At 34.8% G+C, this 20,853-nt stretch overlaps 3 protein-coding genes across 3 annotated transcripts; 1 reads left to right on the top strand and 2 right to left on the bottom strand.

The window, feature by feature from the left end:
• Positions 1-4,859: 4,859 nt before the first annotated feature.
• On the bottom strand, positions 4,860-6,422 carry LOC129905735 (uncharacterized). The gene is made up of 2 exons (XM_055981303.1): positions 5,166-6,422; positions 4,860-5,048 (listed from the first exon to the last, which is right to left on the bottom strand). The coding sequence occupies exons 1-2, from the start codon at positions 6,420-6,422 to the stop codon at positions 4,860-4,862; spliced, it is 1,446 nt and encodes a 481-aa protein (XP_055837278.1).
• A 45-nt stretch (positions 6,423-6,467) lies between these two features.
• Positions 6,468-8,691, top strand: LOC129905732 (uncharacterized). Its single transcript, XM_055981289.1, has 3 exons — positions 6,468-7,053; positions 7,490-8,385; positions 8,503-8,691. The coding sequence occupies exons 1-3, from the start codon at positions 6,468-6,470 to the stop codon at positions 8,689-8,691; spliced, it is 1,671 nt and encodes a 556-aa protein (XP_055837264.1).
• A 5,935-nt stretch (positions 8,692-14,626) lies between these two features.
• Positions 14,627-19,924, bottom strand: LOC129905725 (uncharacterized). The gene has a single exon (XM_055981276.1). It carries the CDS (start codon positions 19,922-19,924, stop codon positions 14,627-14,629), a length of 5,298 nt encoding a protein of 1,765 aa, XP_055837251.1.
• Positions 19,925-20,853: the final 929 nt, after the last annotated feature.

Below are 20,853 nucleotides of genomic sequence, written 5' to 3'. Positions count from 1 at the left end.
CAAGGAATTTTTTGTAGAACGTTTAAGCCCCTACAAGAATATATCTTGCTTAACAAGATCTTTTTTGTGGAGCAATCAATTTTCAACAAGAATATGTCTTGCGCGTTTGATCATTACAATTTTTCAATTTGTTACAAAATTAAGAACAAAAAACGAATTTTTAAAGATTTTCTCGATTTTTGGACCTCAAATATCTATTCAACGGTTAGATAAACGAAAAAAGAGTATAAGGCCTTTTTTGTAGAGTGTTCAATTTCCTACAAGAATATGAAAAGAAATTTGCTAAAAAGTCAATTAATAAAAAAATTATTTTTTTTTAGTAGAAGCTTGATGTAAAAATGGAAAATTGCAAAGCGGAGGACTTTCCCATTAATATAAAGAGCTCATATTTTGTGTGTATATTCTAGAGGGGTCTAGCAATCGAATTTTCGGAGTACCAATTCAAAAAAAGAATTTCCATTTTTTTGACCCACCCTAATATAGATATTTGCAATTTTGCTCGTGGAGGTGTTGATAAAAAAGAAACAAATCTATGCGAGATATACCTATTATTCGTATCTTGGTTAGTCTTCATAATTTTTTAAATAGAAATTCATTCTTTGTTTTAATTTTAATTCAAGTTACTTACATGTTTTAATAAATAGTTTAAGAAAAAAATACATGATATTTAGCTGAAAATTAAGGAAAACAAAAATATAATACCTCACATAATTCGTATTGCAAGATTGTGAAAATATTCAATTTATTTTGAAATACTAACTGGCCCTTTTGGTTTGGAATAGATCATTAAAAACCAAATGGCGTCACGTTGGCAGACCAAAATATTCGTACGTACATCGTAGGTAGTCGAACAAGGCATTCGGTTTTTTCTGCCCTGTTCGATTTCACAAGTCAAAAAGTTTTTTTTTTTGATAGAAATTAAAGTATATTTTTCTAATGGTTTTTTGTGCGTTGAGCTTGACTCCGAAATCAGAAAAATTCTATCACATCACATTTTTGACTTATTAACATGCCAAAACATCACAAAAATAGTGTTTTGGACGTTCAAAATTCAATATCTAAAAACTTTGCACGTTAGTGCTATTCTAATGCTAGATTCATATTAAGAATAAGGTCAAAGGCTATAAGAAAAGTATAACTTGGTTTCCATGGAAAATTATTTCTCACCAATATTACCTACTGTCCTTTACGGAAACATCAATCTTTAAAATGTTTTTTTTTTTTTTCAATTTTTCTCATTTTAATAATATAATTGCATTCCAAACTTATCAAAAATCAAAATAACTACTGTCTACAATTTTTGCGTTTAACTTTTTTCGATAAGAGGTCCACTTTTGACAGAAATCGTAAAAAAAACGATTTTTAACACCCACCCCACTTTTTCGCCCACCCACCCCCTTTTTCCCAATTTGTTTGTGGGCAATTTATTTTTCCCTTTCATATACATACCTACCTACCATTTATCCTAAATTTTCCCACCACCCATATGCTGCTAATAGTTTTTTTATTTTCAAAAACTATTGGCACTGGTCTAACACAACTGGCCGGTGCGACATTTTTCCTTGCTCTGTCCTCATACCCACAGTAATTCAAAACAACAACTGATAGATACCTAAATATATAGCGCTTTTACAACCCTTTCAAAAAAATTATTTCTTTTAGTAGGTAGCTGCTGTAGGTGCCTTGACTTTAATTTGTGTTTTGTTGGTTTTTTTTTCAAAAAAAAAAATTCCTAAATGATATGAAAAGATTGCCTGAGTTATTTGACGACATTATTAAAGCGGCAGAAGCAATTTTCTAACAAATTGACAAATTTCAAAATCAAGTATAAGGAAATTGAAAGTAGTGTATTTGAGAAACTGGTCCCCAAACTCAGAATTTTGAACTTATCTTTCATTTCTTTTAATATTTAGTAGGTATAGAAGAACGGTCACGTAGTGAGCAATTACCGTGAAATTTAAACCCATGAAATTATGAAAATTATTATAAGATACCTAAACCATAAAAAATTATTTAGCTTCACCTAACTTGAGCGAAGTATCCGATGTCACAGTCGAAGAAGTTAGTGAGGCTGTAAATTACTCCAAAAAGGGGAAAGCTGTTGGGCCAGACGAAATACCCTCAGAGTTTTGGAAAAAGATGGGAGACATCGGGTCTAGATGGCTCATGGTTCTTATTTCCAAGCTTATACGAGGTGATCGAATGCCTAATCAATGGAGGGAAAGTTACCTTCTTCCAATATACAAAGGGAAGGGTGATACTCGAAGCTGTGATAATTACCGTTCGATTAAGCTGATGTCACACACCATGAAGATCGTTGAGCGAGTCTTGGGTAGCCGACTGCGAAAAATAATAAGGCTATCTGATGACCAGTGCGGGTTTGTTGCGGGTAAATCAACCACAGATGCAATCCAGAGTATCAGAATCATTATGGAAAAACATCGAGATTCCTTGGAGGATTTGCATGTGGTATTGGTTGATTTTGAAAAAGCATTCGATCGACAAACACGAGATCTGATATGGGTGGCCCTCAGACAACGAGGAGTTCCGGAAACCTATGTGCGGATCATTATGGACATGTATGATGGAGCAGTTACTAAAGTAAGATGTGCAGCTGGAGTCACCGAAGAATTCGAAATCACAGTAGGTGTACACCAGGGAAGCGTCTTGAGTCCTCCGCTCTTTATTACCGTTCTTGATTATCTGCTTGAAGGCAAAGTGACGGACCCAAAAGTGCATCAGTTATTCTTTGCTGACGATGGAGCCATTATAAGTAAAGACCCGATATCCCTGCAACGAGCACTTGATGTATGGGTGGATGTTCTAGAAGGTAGTGGGTACCGCATAAGCGCGAAAAAGACAGAATACCTATGCTGCCCATTTTCTGATCCACACAGGCCTATTCCTGACATTTATTTGAATGGTGTAGTGCTTCCCAAGTGAGAAAAGTTTAAATATCTGGGGTCTATGATTAATAACGAAGGTACTTGTGATGACGATATCAATCATCGCGTAAGCGTAGGGTGGATGAAGTGGCGGGAAAATTCTGCTATCTTCTGTGATCGAAAAATGCCCCCTAAGTTGAAAGGAAGACTCTACACCGCAGTTGTGCGTCCAGCACTCACATACGGTTCACAATGTTGGACAATTTACAAAAAGTATGAGAGTAAGTTAACGGCAGCTGAGATGAAGATGCTTCGTATGACAGCAGGAGCAAAAAGCTTGATAGAATTAGAAGTACGAAGACCCGAGGAAGCCTTCATGTTAAAAACACCATCTTCCAAAAAATTGAACACGACCGAATCAGTTGGTATTGCCATGTTCAAAGGAGAGATCCTGAGAACCCCGTCAAAAAGCATTATCATACAACGTTCCAACACGAAATAAAAAGGAAGGTAGGCCTAAAAACTCCTAGTACAAGCAAATGCAAAAACACCAGCATTCAGTTGGCCTTTGAAATGGAACAATACAAAACCGGGAGGCTTGCCGCCGATTTCTGAGGTCAACCCGGCGAACCCCACAGGCGGATCACTAGTGTGAAGCAGATACGTGGGATAGTTATGATCCCCTCGACATCGAGATCATAACAGCGCCGAGAAAAAGGAAGAAGAAGAAGTTACTTCACTAATCAATTTAATTCAGATGATAATTTAATACATAACATTTATTGATTCTGCATCAGCTACTAAGTACATTAATCAACAATATTTTTTTCGCGCAATATTCGAAAAATTAACAAAAAACCAAAACTACTTTTTTCTAAGAAACCTCTTTATTTTTTGTTTTTACATGGCTGGACTTGTTGATAAATTAATTTATGAAACATTAACCATTCGTCAACTATTTTTTAAACATTTAGACTTAATTAAGGATACAATAAAGTGATACCGTATTGGATTTACCCTGAATTGATCAACTTTTTTCATTGATAACACCTGAAAACTTACCTGAGAATTTTTCTTACTATGTCTGGGGTGCTCGCTGCCCATGGATTCTACCTGTAAGGGTCTTAAGGCAGTATAACTATTTTATTTTTTTATAAAAAACAATGAAATAGTGCTTGCGCAAGCAGTTAAAAATAAAAAAAAGGACTTTTTAAATCATATTCTTTGATTTTTCAAGGTTTCAAGAGAATCATTTTTTCCTAGATAACATTTGAATTCTTATCCTTCGTATTTGCCATTTCTTGTTATCGATTAATCTTTTGGATGTACATTATTATTTTTTATTCAATTTCCATTAAGAAATTGCGATTGTATTGCCTAAAACCCCTTAAAGCTAGAATCCATGAGCAGCGGGCACCCCAGACATAGTAAGAAAAATTCTCAGGTAAGTTTTTAGGTGTTATCAATGAAAAAAGTTGATCAATTCAGGGTTAATCCAATACGGTATCACTTTATTGTATCCTTAATTAAGTCTAAATGTTTAAAAAATAGTCGACGAATGGTTAATGTTTCATAAATTAATTTATCAACAAGTCCAGCCATGTAAAAACAAAAAAATAAAGAGGTTTTTTAGACAAAAGTAGTTTTGTTTTTTTGTTAATTTTTCGAAAATCACAAAATATTTTTCAATTTGGTTGTTTGTTTTTGTTTAAAAATGAATAAGAGCATCGAATTTAAAAAACTAAATTAGTACTTAATTACATGAACACTCCCACACTTTGCATTAATTTTTAATTTTAAACTTTCATATTCGCGATTTATACACATTATAATTAAGTATTTTTCGGACTTACCGCGATAATTAAACTTTTAATCATATGAAATATGACACGGCTCGACGTTTCGATAAGGTTGCACTTATCGTGGTCACGAGATGACTGATGGTTTGTGGGTGGATGTTGTTGTTGTTTTTTATTAAGCTTTTTTATTTTCTTTTCTTGCACGGAGATTGTACCGGTTGGTATTTTGTGTTGATGTTGTTGGTGCTTGCAGTTCCGATGATGGTTCTTGTTGGGACTGCATTAATTGTTGTTGTTGTGAGTAAGCTTCTGTGCAAGCAAAGCTAATCACATCAGATGGTACATTGTTTTGATTTTTGCTTTTCTGTTGTTGTTTTTTCTTTTTTAGTTCGTTGATAAGTGGATCCCATGCTCCGGATAAATTAAAACTTTGGTCTCTGTTGAAATTGTTGCACTTTTTAATTTCAATTGCCTCACGAACCAATCTAGGCACATAAAACCTTTCCGTTGAAATGGATTTTGCTTGATCAAATCTTATGAAGTGATCAGTATTGTACGCTAAATGTTCACAAATGGCAGATTTTGTTACTTCATTCTTCTGAATTGCTTTTATATGTTCATTTAAGCGTGTGGATATGGAACGTTTGGTCTCTCCAATATATTCCGAGCCGCAGCTACAAGGAACAGAGTATACTCCTGGGTTTTGTAGGGGTATTTTATCTTTTGGTGACCTTAAGATTTGTCGTATTTTCGCTGGTGGTTTGAAAATCGACTTTATCCCATAATTAGACAAGATCCTTCCAATTCCTTCAGATACACCTTTTCTATATGGAAGAAAGGCCCGTTTTTCATTTTCGTTTTGGATATCTTGAGTGGGTTTTGTTTTTGGTTTCCAAGAGCGTTGCTTTAAACTGTAACCATTTTTAATTAAAGCTGCATCTACCCTTTCTAACTCATCTTGGAGATGGTTTTGGTCACAAATAGCATGTGCCCTGTTAATAAGAGCAGAAACAACAGAATTGAAGTTGGCTGGATGATGATGAGATGCAGCATGCAGATACCTATCAGTATGAGTGTTCTTTCTGTACACAGTGTGTCCTAATGTTCCATCTTGATTTTTAATAACTTTAACATCTAAGAACGCTAAAGTGTTGTTTTCTTCAATTTCCATGGTGAATTGTATTTTTGAGTGTACAGAGTTTAAGTGGTTAAGAAATGTATCTACATCATTTTTGTTGAGGATACAAAATGTATCGTCAACATATCTCTTCCAAATAACCGGTTTTATTGGAGACGTTTCTAGGGCCTTCATTTCGAAATATTGCATCCAGATGTCTGCAATTATTGGAGCAACTGGCGAACCCATTGCAACCCCATCTATTTGTAAATAGAATTTTTCTTTGTATAGAAAATAGCCTGATGTGAGGCATAAATGAAGAAGTTCCAATAATTTGGAGTCGTCATCTGAAGTAGATAATTGTGACTTTATAACTTCAATACATTCTATTATCGGAATATTAGTAAACAATGATGTAACATCAAAACTGACCATAACTTCATTTTCTCTCAAGTGAATATCTTTTATAATGGATATGAAATGTTGAGAATTTTTCACTGAGGAAGTACAATTTTCGATCAGAGGATTGAGTCGAATAGCTAGTTCTTTTGCTATGAGATAAGACGGTGAGTCTATTTGGCTTACTATTGGCCTTAAAGGAACATCAGTGAGCTTAATCATGTGACAAGTGAATTATATAAATACCACTTAATGCTATCCAACAGTATGAGTGCAGAAGATTTTGATTTTTGCGATGCTGTTATTTACAATCAGAGTGAGAAAATAGCGGAAAGATCTAACAGTCGGCACATCAAAAAGTATAAGAAACTTGAGGCGAAGGTAAGCAACACAAAAATTCTATGCAATGGGGACACAGTGAAAAATCTATCCAGTAAAGAGCTCGATGAAAGTTCGATTTCTGTACTTGCTAAAGGTATGAATTTTGCACCTACACCATTAAATATCCCTACTGAATCTATAATAGGAAGTGTAGAAGAATGTTTACGGAGAAATAAAATAGATAGACTAACATCTGAAACCATTAGGCAGGATGTTTCCGTTTTAATTCGAAAAGCAAAACCTATTAAATCGAACATAACAAAGAAAGAAATGAATTCTCTTAAAAAACTCAGTGCAGATAAGGATATAATTATTCTTCCAGCTGATAAGGGTAATTGTACTGTGGTCTTGGACACAGATGATTATCACTCCAAAATAACTAACCTTCTTAATGATAGCTCAACGTACAAACAAGTGAGTTATGATCCAACTGCTAGAGTTTTAAGAAAAGTTAGACAAAAATTGGCGGAGTGTAAATCTATAATAACTAAAACTAATATTATACCTTCTTGCCCACAACCACCAAAATTATATGGTCTACCGAAAATCCATAAAACGGATGTTCCTTTAAGGCCAATAGTAAGCCAAATAGACTCACCGTCTTATCTCATAGCAAAAGAACTAGCTATTCGACTCAATCCTCTGATCGAAAATTGTACTTCCTCAGTGAAAAATTCTCAACATTTCATATCCATTATAAAAGATATTCACTTGAGAGAAAATGAAGTTATGGTCAGTTTTGATGTTACATACATCATTGTTTACTAATATTCCGATAATAGAATGTATTGAAGTTATAAAGTCACAATTATCTACTTCAGATGACGACTCCAAATTATTGGAACTTCTTCATTTATGCCTCACATCAGGCTATTTTCTATACAAAGAAAAATTCTATTTACAAATAGATGGGGTTGCAATGGGTTCGCCAGTTGCTCCAATAATTGCAGACATCTGGATGCAATATTTCGAAATGAAGGCCCTAGAAACGTCTCCAATAAAACCGGTTATTTGGAAGAGATATGTTGACGATACATTTTGTATCCTCAACAAAAATGATGTAGATACATTTCTTAACCACTTAAACTCTGTACACTCAAAAATACAATTCACCATGGAAATTGAAGAAAACAACACTTTAGCGTTCTTAGATGTTAAAGTTATTAAAAATCAAGATGGAACATTAGGACACACTGTGTACAGAAAGAACACTCATACTGATAGGTATCTGCATGCTGCATCTCATCATCATCCAGCCAACTTCAATTCTGTTGTTTCTGCTCTTATTAACAGGGCACATGCTATTTGTGACCAAAACCATCTCCAAGATGAGTTAGAAAGGGTAGATGCAGCTTTAATTAAAAATGGTTACAGTTTAAAGCAACGCTCTTGGAAACCAAAAACAAAACCCACTCAAGATATCCAAAACGAAAATGAAAAACGGGCCTTTCTCCCATATAGAAAAGGTGTATCTGAAGGAATTGGAAGGATCTTGTCTAATTATGGGATAAAGTCGATTTTCAAACCACCAGCGAAAATACGACAAATCTTAAGGTCACCAAAAGATAAAATACCCCTACAAAACCCAGGAGTATACTCTGTTCCTTGTAGCTGCGGCTCGGAATATATTGGAGAGACCAAACGTTCCATATCCACACGCTTAAATGAACATATAAAAGCAATTCAGAAGAATGAAGTAACAAAATCTGCCATTTGTGAACATTTAGCGTACAATACTGATCACTTCATAAGATTTGATCAAGCAAAATCCATTTCAACGGAAAGGTTTTATGTGCCTAGATTGGTTCGTGAGGCAATTGAAATTAAAAAGTGCAACAATTTCAACAGAGACCAAAGTTTTAATTTATCCGGAGCATGGGATCCACTTATCAACGAACTAAAAAAGAAAAAACAACAACAGAAAAGCAAAAATCAAAACAATGTACCATCTGATGTGATTAGCTTTGCTTGCACAGAAGCTTACTCACAACAACAACAATTAATGCAGTCCCAACAAGAACCATCATCGGAACTGCAAGCACCAACAACATCAACACAAAATACCAACCGGTACAATCTCCGTGCAAGAAAAGAAAATAAAAAAGCTTAATAAAAAACAACAACAACATCCACCCACAAACCATCAGTCATCTCGTGACCACGATAAGTGCAACCTTATCGAAACGTCGAGCCGTGTCATATTTCACATGATTAAAAGTTTAATTATCGCGGTAAGTCCGAAAAATACTTAATTATAATTTGCATTAATTTGTTTTTTCTATGGAGAATTTTTTTTTATTTGCAATAGGTACAATTTTTTTTAAGGCAAAATATTGTAGTATTTTTTTAATGCGAAACAATATCAAGTTGCAGTAAATATTTGTTTTAAAAAAGATTTTTTACAACCCTGCTTTTTTTTCTTGCTTCCATCAAAAAAATAAAGTTCATCTAAGAACTTGCTTACCTACCTATCCATCTACCAAAATTTTCACAGATTTAAGCGACGCATACACACCAGACACCACACTTGTGTGCACACCGGAGCGAACACACAAGTATCTTGTCTATGGGCCGGCCGCCTTATGCACGCAGACGTCATGTCGCCCAACGACATCGGCTTAATGTATAAGCAGATACGCACACTATGCTCATGTTCATATTTCACCAACACTCTGCACCTCATATGCAGGGCTGCCACCTTACTCCTTTAGCAGTAGATCTACTGCGTTTTAGCCCATTTAAAATCTACTCCGCAGCAAAACGAATCTACTCCCCTTTTACAAATTTTAATAGCACCTATTGTTGTTCATTTCAAAGTTTTAAATACTGAGCCACGTTAACTCACTCTAAATATATTCACTGAAAAATTCAAATGCAGCCCTATCGCTCAATTTTAGTTTTGAGCTTGTTATCAATTTTCCAAACATGAATTCCATAGAAAATGTCGTTTGGAGCTTCTCAAGAGAAAAGTTTCAGAATACCTCATAACAGTACAAAATTAGCTGCTGAAAAAGCTTAATGTTAACTTAAAGTTTATACCAAGCTCAAAACTAAAATTGAACCATGTTTAAAAAGTGTGTTCTTAATAATGAAGGCACTTATTGTACAAAAAATTGAAACATACAACATTTCCAAAAAACGTGGTTCCCCCTTTTGCATAATATTTTTTATCCCAATGTGTAAATTTTTTTTTTTTTTAGTTAATCCGTATTTACGTACTAAGATAAGTTAATAAAACTAAAAAAATTTCAGCTACTTCGATAAAAACCTCAAAAATCAAGCAAAATAGACCAAAAATATGTATTTTTTCGTATGTGAGTGCAATCTAGTCACCTTCTCTGCGCTTTACTCGCTAAACGGTTCATTTCGCAGAAAAATGTGTTGGGCATATGTTGTAGATAATTTCACGACCATCAATTTTTATATAACCTCTGATGACCTCCGATCAATAGGTCGCGAGATATTTGCGAAAAACTTTTCCTGACCTTTTGACCCCTATAACTCTTAACGCGGACACGATATCAATGTCGATTTTTCACATCTTCATAAGAAAGCCGTCATTAAGCTGTATACCAAAATTCAGCCCAGTAGGAATTTTTCCGCAGATTGGGCCTAAAAATGACTAAAATGACTGCATTGATTTGTTTTTTCTATGGAGAATTTGTTTTTATTTGCAATAGGTACAATTTTTTTAAGCCAAAATAATGTTTTTGTCAATAAAGATGGTGCAAAAGTATTTTTTTAATGCGAAACAATATCAAGTTGCAGTAAATATTTGTTTTAAAAAAGATTTTTTACAACCCTGCTTTTTTTTCTTGCTTCCATCAAAAAAATAAAGTTCATCTAAGAACTTGCTTACCTACCTATCCATCTACCAATATTTTCACAGATTTAAGCGATGCATACACACCAGACAACACACTTGTGTGCACACCGGAGCGAACACACAAGTATCTTGTCTATGGGCCGCCTTATGCACACAGACGTCATGTCGCCCTACGACATCGGCTTAATGTATAAGCAGATACGCACACTATGCTCATGTTCATATTTCACCAACACTCTGCACCTCATATGTATGTCTATATGTCTACACACAATTGAACAATCTGATCGGTGTCCAGCCCAGTGCCCATGAAATCTCAAAATCAGCCGACACTCTCTTAAAAAATATTTTCAATTACATACAGTTTATGTACATATCGTCGGCGTAAAGCAAAATTGTTCTTAGTCCTTAAGGAATCCTATGTACTTAGAACAATTTTGCTTTACGCCGACGATATATACCTACATATTTGAAATATTTCACAGCACTACAGCAGCTGATTGCTTAGAAAGTCAAAGACGAATTGAAATCACGTGCGTTCTACCCACTTGCACTCCTTTTTTTATTTTCGCGGGAGAGTGAGTAAGGTCATGGTCGTAAGAGATCCTTTTTATTGTTCTCTTTTTAAATTAAAAAGCTTTTTTGTCGGCTGAAAAATTCTCTTCTCCTTTTTGATTCCAATTTAAAAAGCTCTTGTCGGCTGAAACGTGTTGTCTGGAAAAAATTTTGATGACAATTTTTTTTCTATGGAATGCGATATCTGTATATAATTGTCTGTGATACTATTGTCTGTGATACTATTTAGTGCCTAAAATATTGTCCCTTTTGTTGAATTTCATTTTTCTTGAAGAAAAAGTACAAATATGTAGAAAAACTATATTGAGTTATAAAATTAACATTATTTAGTTATTTACATTTACAAGTTTGAAACCCAAATTTGGATTGAATTGTTTGCAAATCACGGTAACATTGTGGTTTATCTCGGCAACGCAGTAGTATTTAAAGTTTTAAAGCTGATTTTTGGTAGGTAATAAACTATTAAGAATATTTAATTGAAATTAATTTTTCTGTGATTTAGCTTCATAGGAGACCTACGTTGTTCCTATAGTTTCTAATAGGAATATCAGAGAGCTTAATTATATGATTTTACAAATAAAACTGAAATTTGGAATAAAGTAACGCAGTTGTTTGGTTTTGCTCACTTTGTGTTCAAACTTTCATATATATAGAAATGTCATTCAAAATATCGCTGCAAATGTTATTTTACATTAGATTAAATCATGTCAACTAAAATATATGAAAATATATTGATAAAAATGTCCATATTTTTTTTTCAAAATTCACTGGCCTAATAAGGCACCACGCTTCTCAAAAAGTATTTTGGCCCCTAATCTTAAAAGTAACATAATTGCTGAATTTCAATAGGATATCACTAGTATTATTCTCGTAATGCACACTTTTTCAAATATGCCCATATTTTCTTCTCTACACCTAAAAAAAATATCCTTTCACATGAAAAAAATGTAGAGCCATAGGAAAGACAACAATTTTAATAAATTTCGTAAGGGTAACTTTTATACCATTGATTTTATCGGACTTATCGCGGGTTTTCCTTATTTCCCAAAAGAAATAAAAATATTTTTAAAAACTACATAGATTCTTGGTTTCTGTTTTCTGTTTCTTTCTCAAACACAACTCAACTCACCAAAAAAAACAACCTTTCACCCTGGTTTATCTTAAACCTTTATCCCAATTTTGTCAGTGTAGCATGTTTTTCACATGGGTTTCGGTTATATTTCACCTGTTGAAGTCAAATAACAAGCACCCTTGTTTTTAATCGACAATAACTTTTCTTAGAGTAATCTTATTAGCTTCAGCGCCTTGAAACATGTGTCATGTGATGATATTCGACAAACAATTTTTTTCAGTAGGTATATTTTTTACCTTCACCCCCTCCCTCTTGTCCGCGAAAAAGCACCATTCCACCCAACATATTTGTATAGACTTTTATATCCTTCGTTCTTATCCCAAAAGCAAACTTTTTGCCAAGTTTCATGAGTGTAACATTTTTTTTTTATTTGTTGATTTTGTGTACCTGTACTATTTGGATTTTTTCAATTTCTTCTTTATCGGAAACTTCAAAGTTCAAAACTGGTATAACTTTAACTTCGATTGGATCATTATTTTTATGTCATTGGATTCAGCATCAAAATATACCTTGAAAACATGTGTCATGCAGTGCCGGATTAGCCTCAAGGCAAACTAGGCAGCTGCCTAGGGGCCCCACTTCAGCTAGGGGCCCCACTTCAGCTAGGGGCCCCTCACCCTGACAACGCACAAAAACAATTTCTTGGAAAAGTACATTCAATAAAAAACAGCATTACATTTGTATTTGAAAAAACAAGAAAAAAGAACAACAAAAAAAAAGAAGAATAAAAAAACGTTTGCAAATCATTAAAACATTAGCCCCGTTCCATTGGAGGTGGTTAGTCATGAGTATAGATCTAGTACTATAAAATAATACAATCTTCTACTCGAGGAGATGGGAATGTTTAGTTGTTGTACTAGATTTCTTCTCACGGGTAAACTATCACCTTCAATATAACAGGATTATTGTATATGTATATGTATGTGTTTATAATGAATTATGACTCCCATCCCATCCTGAAGGGCCCAACCCAGCGATGCCAGATTGATTGATTTTTCCCGTCTTTTTTCGGGATTTTTTATTAGGGAAAACGGAAAAATCAACCCAGAAAATGGGAAAACAGTCAGCTCAAAATATATCACGTTTTAATACCAAAAGTTCTTTTTACAAAATCAAAATTCATCATATTTATATGGGAACGTAAGTTTTGCCCGGAAAATTTGAGCCCGCGGCAACGTTTGCCCGCAGAAAAATCAAAAATTCCAAAGACTTAGTGCAAAAAAAAGTTGGGTTTTTTTACGATTGCCCGCGTTGATTTTTTCGGGCTAGCCAGTACTTTTTTGGAAAAGTAGTCACTACTATTTAGTACTAAAAAAAAAAAAAATTTTTTTTTAAGGTTTTTTCTCAAAAAATCGAGTTTAGGAAAATTTTGGAAAAAAGTGGTAAAAATTTCTTTAAAAAAAATTTTTTGGCCTTAAAAAGTGCCTTTTTGGTGAAAAAAGTTAGAATCTCTTAATAATATCGAGCCCTGATAAGAACTCGATATTTGGCCACACCTCCTCGAGACGAAGGTGAGGCAAAATTTCTCAAAATCCACTTGCTTAGGTACTTTTATTGAACGAGAAATTGTCTTTATGCACCAAATGCAATATTTGTACTTAAGCATCTGGGTTTTTCTTAATTTCTTCAGTTGTGTGTAGGGCTTCGTCGAAGAAGGAGCTCTTGTTCAGAGCTCTGGTCTTTAAGAGATATTATTTCTTTTTTCACTTTTTTTTGCTGTTGAAGAAGGACTAGTTGCACGGTTCTTAATTGGAAATACTCTCTTAAGAGATATGATTTCTTTTTTCACTGTGGGTTTTTTGTTATTTTAGTCGTGTTTTATTGGTACTCAGTATTTTACTGAGCAAACATTTTATGCTGTTAACAACAACAATTGATTACTTTTTGTTCGTATATATAGCGTAAATTAATCAAAGGTTGATGAATGCGATAAGAAATAAAACGTGGTTTCAACTCTTTCCAAATATGAAGATATTTATTTGATCGTACAACTTACTTCGCCAATGGTTATTACAAAAAGAGGAAGTTACAAAGTTACAAAGTAGGTATTTTGGTATAGATTATAAGAAGCGAAATTGGTATAAATTGAGTGGGGGTATATAGTTATCGATTTACAGCGACATCTTTTAGTCAAGATTATGTATTTAGTAGTAGAACAATTAAGAACAAATTTAATACTTAATTCTGCCGTAAACATTCCGGCCGCCTTGCAGCAACGCATGATGCAAATACGCTCCTTAGACTTAAATATACATACATAAATACAAAATAAATTCTTATAGTACAATTGAAAAATTAACTGAAATTTGAACAGAGTTATAGTTTAGATTTGAAATTGGTACAAATAATAATAAACAAATTAACAATATTTAGAATGCGAACGTATATATATTAATGTATTCTTAAATAAGTGCAAGAAATTTAAGCTTTAACTTGAAGCTTTGAAATTTTGAGATATAACTAACGATATTAGAAAAGATAAATGTTTGAAAATTAAGGCTTTGAATTATTTTATAAATCAGTGGTTAACACGCATAATTTAACGATAGGACGGGTCACTACTCCATGTTGTGTCCTAACATCGGCAACGCGAACACGGTTATCAGGTCCCGGGTAGACTCTTGTGATACGACCTAAGCGCCATTCATTTGGGGGCAAATTTTCATTTTTAATTACAACTAAATCATTATCTTTTAAATTTTCCTTAGGATGCTTCCATTTATGACGTTTTTGAAGCTCTAATAAGTACTCATTCTTCCATCTCGCGCAGAACTGTTGGTGAAGAACTTGTAATTTTGTCCATCTGTTAATATAGCTTAGGGAGGTGTCGGTAAGATCTGGTTCTGGCGGAGCCAGAAGAGGGCCACCACGAAGAAAATGGCCTGGTGTAAGGGGTAGAATGTTGCTGGCGTTATCGGACATTGGAGAGATCGGCCTAGAATTTAAGCAAGCCTCAATCTTAGCAAGGAGTGTAGAAAACTCTTCAAAGGTATAGTTGTGGTCTGCAGCAATCTTTCGAAAATGTTTCTTGAAGCTTTTAACTCCAGCCTCCCACAAACCGCCCATATGAGGTGCACCGGGAGGAATGAACTTCCATTCCAATTTGCTGTCATTATAAAGTTCGGAAGCGATTGATGGAAAAGATCGCTTAAATAATTTGAAAGAATTTTCAATGATTTTGCTAGCACCGACGAGATTTGTACCATTATCGGAGAAAATTGTCTTCGGTGTACCGCGACGTGCAATAAAACGACTTAAAGCGGCTAAGAAAGATTGGCTTGAAAGGTCACTAGTAGCTTCTAAATGGATGGCTTTCGTGGAGAAGCATATAAATAAACAGACATACCCTTTTGTTAAATTGCATTTCCTACCAGAAAACGTTTTAAGCGTGAATGGACCAGCAAAATCTAGCCCAGTGTTAATGAAAGGCAATGAAATTTGTGTGCGTTCTGGTGGGAGAGCTGCCATGATCTGCTGTCGCATTTCTTTTCTATGAATTGTGCAAACCTTGCAAAGTCGAATAAGTTTTTTAACTAAATTTTTTAATCTGGGAATCCAATATTCACAACGAGTTAGGCGTAACACTAGTAGATTCTCACCGTGAAGTGAAACTTTGTGGATAAACTGAACGATAAGAGTAGTAATGTGTGCATTATAAGGTAAAATAATTGGATACCTTTCATTGAAAGAAAGTGATGAATGTGCCAGTCTGCCATTCACTCGAAGAATTTTATTTAAGTCTAACATTGGGTTGAGGTTAGCTAAACTGCTTCCAAGTGGAATTTGTTCATTTCGAGACAGTATAGAGTACTCAGCGGAAAAGTACATATATTGGGTTAATCTTAGAATAAGATTTTTAGAGCGTAAAGTTTCGTCGTATGTTAAAACTTTGGATTTTTGGTTAAAATCCTTTTTATATTTTGGATGGGTTCGATAGAAAAAGCGAAGAATATACGCCACTACATTTAATGCCTTTGGTAACGAAGAGAATTTTTTGATGATTTTTTCGACATTGAATTCTTTCACACTAGTGTGGTTCATTTTAATCGGCCTTTTTTCTAAATCTGTTTCTTTCGGACACGAAAAGAGGGTTCTAGGCCAAAACTGTTCAGCCTGGCTGAGCCATGATGGACCTGTCCACCAAAGACTACTTTCTTTGAGTTGCATAGGAGTCAACCCTCGAGTAGCAAGGTCAGCTGGGTTGTCGGAAGAACGAACGTGCATCCATGTTGCGTTGGAAGTACTTTCTTGTATTATGGAAACTCTGTTACCAACGAAGGTAGCCCATGTACAAGAAGGTTTTTCGAGCCAACATAAAACAATGGAGCTATCCGTCCAAAGAAAAAGTTGAAAGTCTTTGCAGTTCAGCTGAGGAAGAACCTTTGAAACAAGTTTAGAGAGAAGTAAAGCTCCGCACAGTTCCAATCGTGGGAGTGTAAGGCTTTTGACAGGAGCCGGTTTGCTTTTGGCGCAAAGAAGGTGACTTGACCAACAAAGAATGTCGTTCTGTGTACGAATATAAAGAGTGGCAGCGTATGCACCTTCGGACGCATCACAGAAACCATGAATTTGTATCGAAGTTGAATAAGGATTGTATTGAATCCATCTCGGTATTCGGATTGATTCAATGTCATTCATTGTATCGAAAAATGCTCTCCAGCGCTGACACGTTAGGGGCTTAACACTTCGGTCCCAAGTCGTGCCATCCTTCCAAATCTGCTGCATTATCATTTTAGCGGTAACGATTATCGGTGACAACCATCCTGCTGGATCAAATAAGCGAGATATAGTTGAAATTACAGCACGCTTAGTTGTTCCATATTCAAACCTTTGCACAAAGAAATGAAAGGAATCTGTTTGAGCATTCCATTGAATACCAAGGGTTTTAGAAAAACTTTCATCCTCAAACTTGAGAAGTTCTTGGTTGTATAGATCAGTTGGAGGAAAATGATCTATAAGACGAGTCGAGTTAGCTGTCCATTTGCGGAGCGTAAACCCAGCTGAACGTAAAGCTGATATTAGTTCCCCCTGAATTTTCAAAGCTGTTTCAATCTCATGCGCTCCTGACAGGACGTCGTCAACGTAAAAGTCGGTTTGTAAAACCGAAGAAGCAAGTGGAAATAAATCTTTGACGTCATAAGCGAGTTGTTTTAATGTTCTCAAAGCGAGGTACGGAGCACAATTTACACCAAATGTAACTGTGTTAAGCTCATAATCCGTTATCTCATCGTTGTTGGAATCTCTATACAATATACGTTGAAAGGAGGTATGTTCAGGATGTACCTTAATTTGACGGTACATCTTCTCGATGTCCGCATTGAAAACGTAACGGAAGAATCGCCATCGAAGGATAAGTGTCATTAAATCCGATTGCAGTACCGGACCTGGATACAATATGTCGTTAAGACTGACGCCATTACTCGTAGAATTAGATGCATTAAATACTACTCGCAGTTTAGTAGTAATGCTGTCAGGTTTAAGCACTGCATGATGGGGTAGATAAAACGAAGATATTTGACGATTACGATACAAGTCATTGGATGGAACCCTGTGCATATGTTGCATATTAATATACTCCTGAAGCACGTTATTATATTGTGATTGAATTTCAGGTTTTTTAGACAAACTGATTTCATTGCGTTGGTATTGCCTAAGAGCAATGTCTCTAGACCAACCAAGAACTGGTGTTGGTTGTTTGAAAGGGAGTTTGACAACGTAGCGACCGTTAGAGTCCCTGCTAGTTGTAGCTGAATAAAAATCTTCGCAGTATTGCTCAGATGCGGAAAGATGTTTTGGCTCAGGAACTTCTTCCACTTTCCAAAATTCCGAGAGTAATTGATCTAGAGATATCTCGTTGAGACTAGTTATAGTTGTCGAAAAACATTTAAAATCTGTCGTTTGTATTGGTCCTGAAAGGATCCAACCAAAAATAGTATTTTGACCGAGAAGAGATCCGAAAATCTGATTCTTTACACCTTCCTTTATGATCAACGGATATAAATCAGCGCCAAGAACTAGGTCAATTGATGATTTTTGATAAAAGAACGGATCTGCTAGTTGAAAATCTACAGGATCGATGTCAATGGGATGAATATCACAAGAAGGTAGATCACCGGTGAGACGTTTTAAAACATATGCTGTAGCAGATATAGTTTTGGTGTCGTATTTAGAACAAAGAACTAAGGAACATAATTTAGAAGATGTGGCCGTAACGACGTCGCTCACACCAGATATCGTAGTTTGAATCGGCTTTGTAGGAAGATTTAGCCTTTTCTGGGCACGCTCAGTAATAAAAGATACTTCGGATGCAGGATCTATTAAAGCGCGAAGCGTAAATCTATTACCTAAATGATAAACCTCAACAAGAGCTGTGGCCAAAAGTATTTTGTTATTATGTCGAGAAACATAAGTTTGGATTTTTAAAGGGCTAGCAGTGGACTGTATTGATGGGGTTTGATTTTGTTGAGAGCTGGAAGATGGATAAAAAACTTCTGGTGTATGTGAAATGGAGTTAGATTTTGTATTTGAAGAACTATTTATATGTGGAGCAGAGTTATGAGTGGATAATAGGGTGTTGTTATGCAGTAAAGTATGATGCCTCTGAAAGCATTGCATGCACGAGAATTTACTTTGACAATTAGCAGCTAAGTGAGTTGGTGACAAACAATTTGCACAATAGTTAAAAGATTTTACGGTGGAAGATCTTTCTTCCACTGGCATTTTTTTGAATTTCGCGCAAAATCGTAGATGATGATAAGACTTACAGAGCTTGCATTGTGGATTATGATTTGGTTTCATGTGAAACGCTTTATGATGTTGTTGCTTTTTTGATTGTAAAGGTTTTGTAGTCTTAGAATTTGAGGAAGAAGGATTCGAATTCCCAATATACCTTAAATCTGATACGGTTTCTAGAACGCGGTAGCGATTTGTTAAAAATTCATTCATGTCCTCCCATTTAGGAATTTCACATGGTTTCTTGACAGTTTGTTCCCATAGGGATAAGGTCAATTCCGGTAGCCTACTAGAACACAAATAAACAAAAATTGGGTCCCAAGATTCTGTGGATATTTTTAGACTTTTGAGAATTGAAATCGCGTCGTTTATTTCACGTTGAATATTTTTAATGTGCCGGCTAGACTCACAAGTGGTCGAGGGCAAATTAAATAGATTTTTAAGTTGGTTGTTGACCAAAATTCTTTTATTTTCATATTGGTCTGCCAGAGCAGCCCAAGCTAAGTCGAAATTATCGTCCGTAAGTGGAAACTTAGAAACTATATTCAATGCATGACCAGTTGTTTTTGCACGTAGGTGGAAAAGTTTTTGTACAGGACAAAGCTTTGGGTGTTTGACATAGACTGCCGTAAACATGTCCCGAAAGGACGGCCATGTCAAATAATCACCCGAAAATATTTGAGAGTCACATGCTGGAACTTTAATGCATGGACCAGAAGATGAATCATGATTTGAATTTGAAGGCGGAGTTGAAGCACTATCGTTTTTAATTATTTTTAGTTTTTTAATTCCCTCTATAATTTCCGCTAGGCAATAAATATATGTATTGGAGGAAGATTTATATTTTCCTTTCAACGTTTCGCAGTAATCTTCATTTTCGTTAGCATTGTCGTTATCTGTAACAGCCTGAACACATAGCCTATAACAATTTTTAATTTGTAGCCAAAGAGAGTTTAATTCAGTTTTGAATGCTTCTAACGAACTTTCAGTTTGATCACTCAAAATAATTTCCTCGTAGCAAGTTTGAAAAACAACTAATTCATCGGTTGCAACGATGAAGTCATCGAGAACTGTCATTTTGTTATTGAAGAATAATACAGAAAAAAATGACGTAAAATAAATAACAAGAACTAGAGAGACTATCCCAAAGAAAATAGAATGACGTAAAATAAGTTACAAAATAAAGAAAGAGACTCACCCAAAGAAAATAGAAACGAATTATCCAATAAATGGCGCAAAGGAACACGCAACACAAATCATTTTTTTTTTTTTTTTTTTTAATATGTAGGTAATGGTTTTTTTTTTTTTTTTTTAATTATTAAACCGAATAGTAGCCTACGAAAGAACGCGTCCTAAGTACCTACTGTACAACAAAACTGTATCACGGCACTTGATGTTAAGATACAACGGGAGAAATCAAACCGTTACTTTTGGTTTTTTTTTTTTTTTTTTTTTTTTTTTTTTTTTTTTTTTTTTTTTGGTATATTTTTAATAGTAACAAATTTTTTATAAAAACCCGAAATCTAACAATTCACCACCTTATATCTCTTTCATTTCTCTATTTCTAATAGAATTATACGATAATTTTTTTTTTTTTTATCAAGAAATAGCTAAATAGTGTAAGAAATATAAATTCTTGCACTTACTTTCTACAAATATATATACGTACGCACCTGTGGTTAAAAGTTAACTGATGAGTATGAGATGACAAAGAGGTCAGCTTGATTGATGTCTTCTAGCTTTTAGGGCGAATATTTGACTGCTTTCTTGTTCTAACTCTCTCTTGTGCGGCGAATTCGTAGGTTTTAGAGATGATTGTGTATGAAGGGCTTGATGATTCTCTTCCAATGTGGATGATGGACTTAGGTGTTGGTGACCTTGATCTTGAAAGTTTTAATTTCTTTTTATGTGCACTTTTTAGCACGTGCTCGTGATGAATTGCTATTTTGCACGGGAGTTTTTTATTATCTGGCAAAATGCTTTCGTTTTTTGGTGAATTTCCTTTA

This window comes from Episyrphus balteatus, chromosome 1 (genome assembly GCF_945859705.1).
Source record: "Episyrphus balteatus chromosome 1, idEpiBalt1.1, whole genome shotgun sequence".
Lineage (NCBI taxonomy): Eukaryota > Metazoa > Arthropoda > Insecta > Diptera > Syrphidae > Episyrphus > Episyrphus balteatus.
Note: the sequence above shows the minus strand (reverse complement) of the source record. Positions and strands in the feature narration are given on the sequence as shown.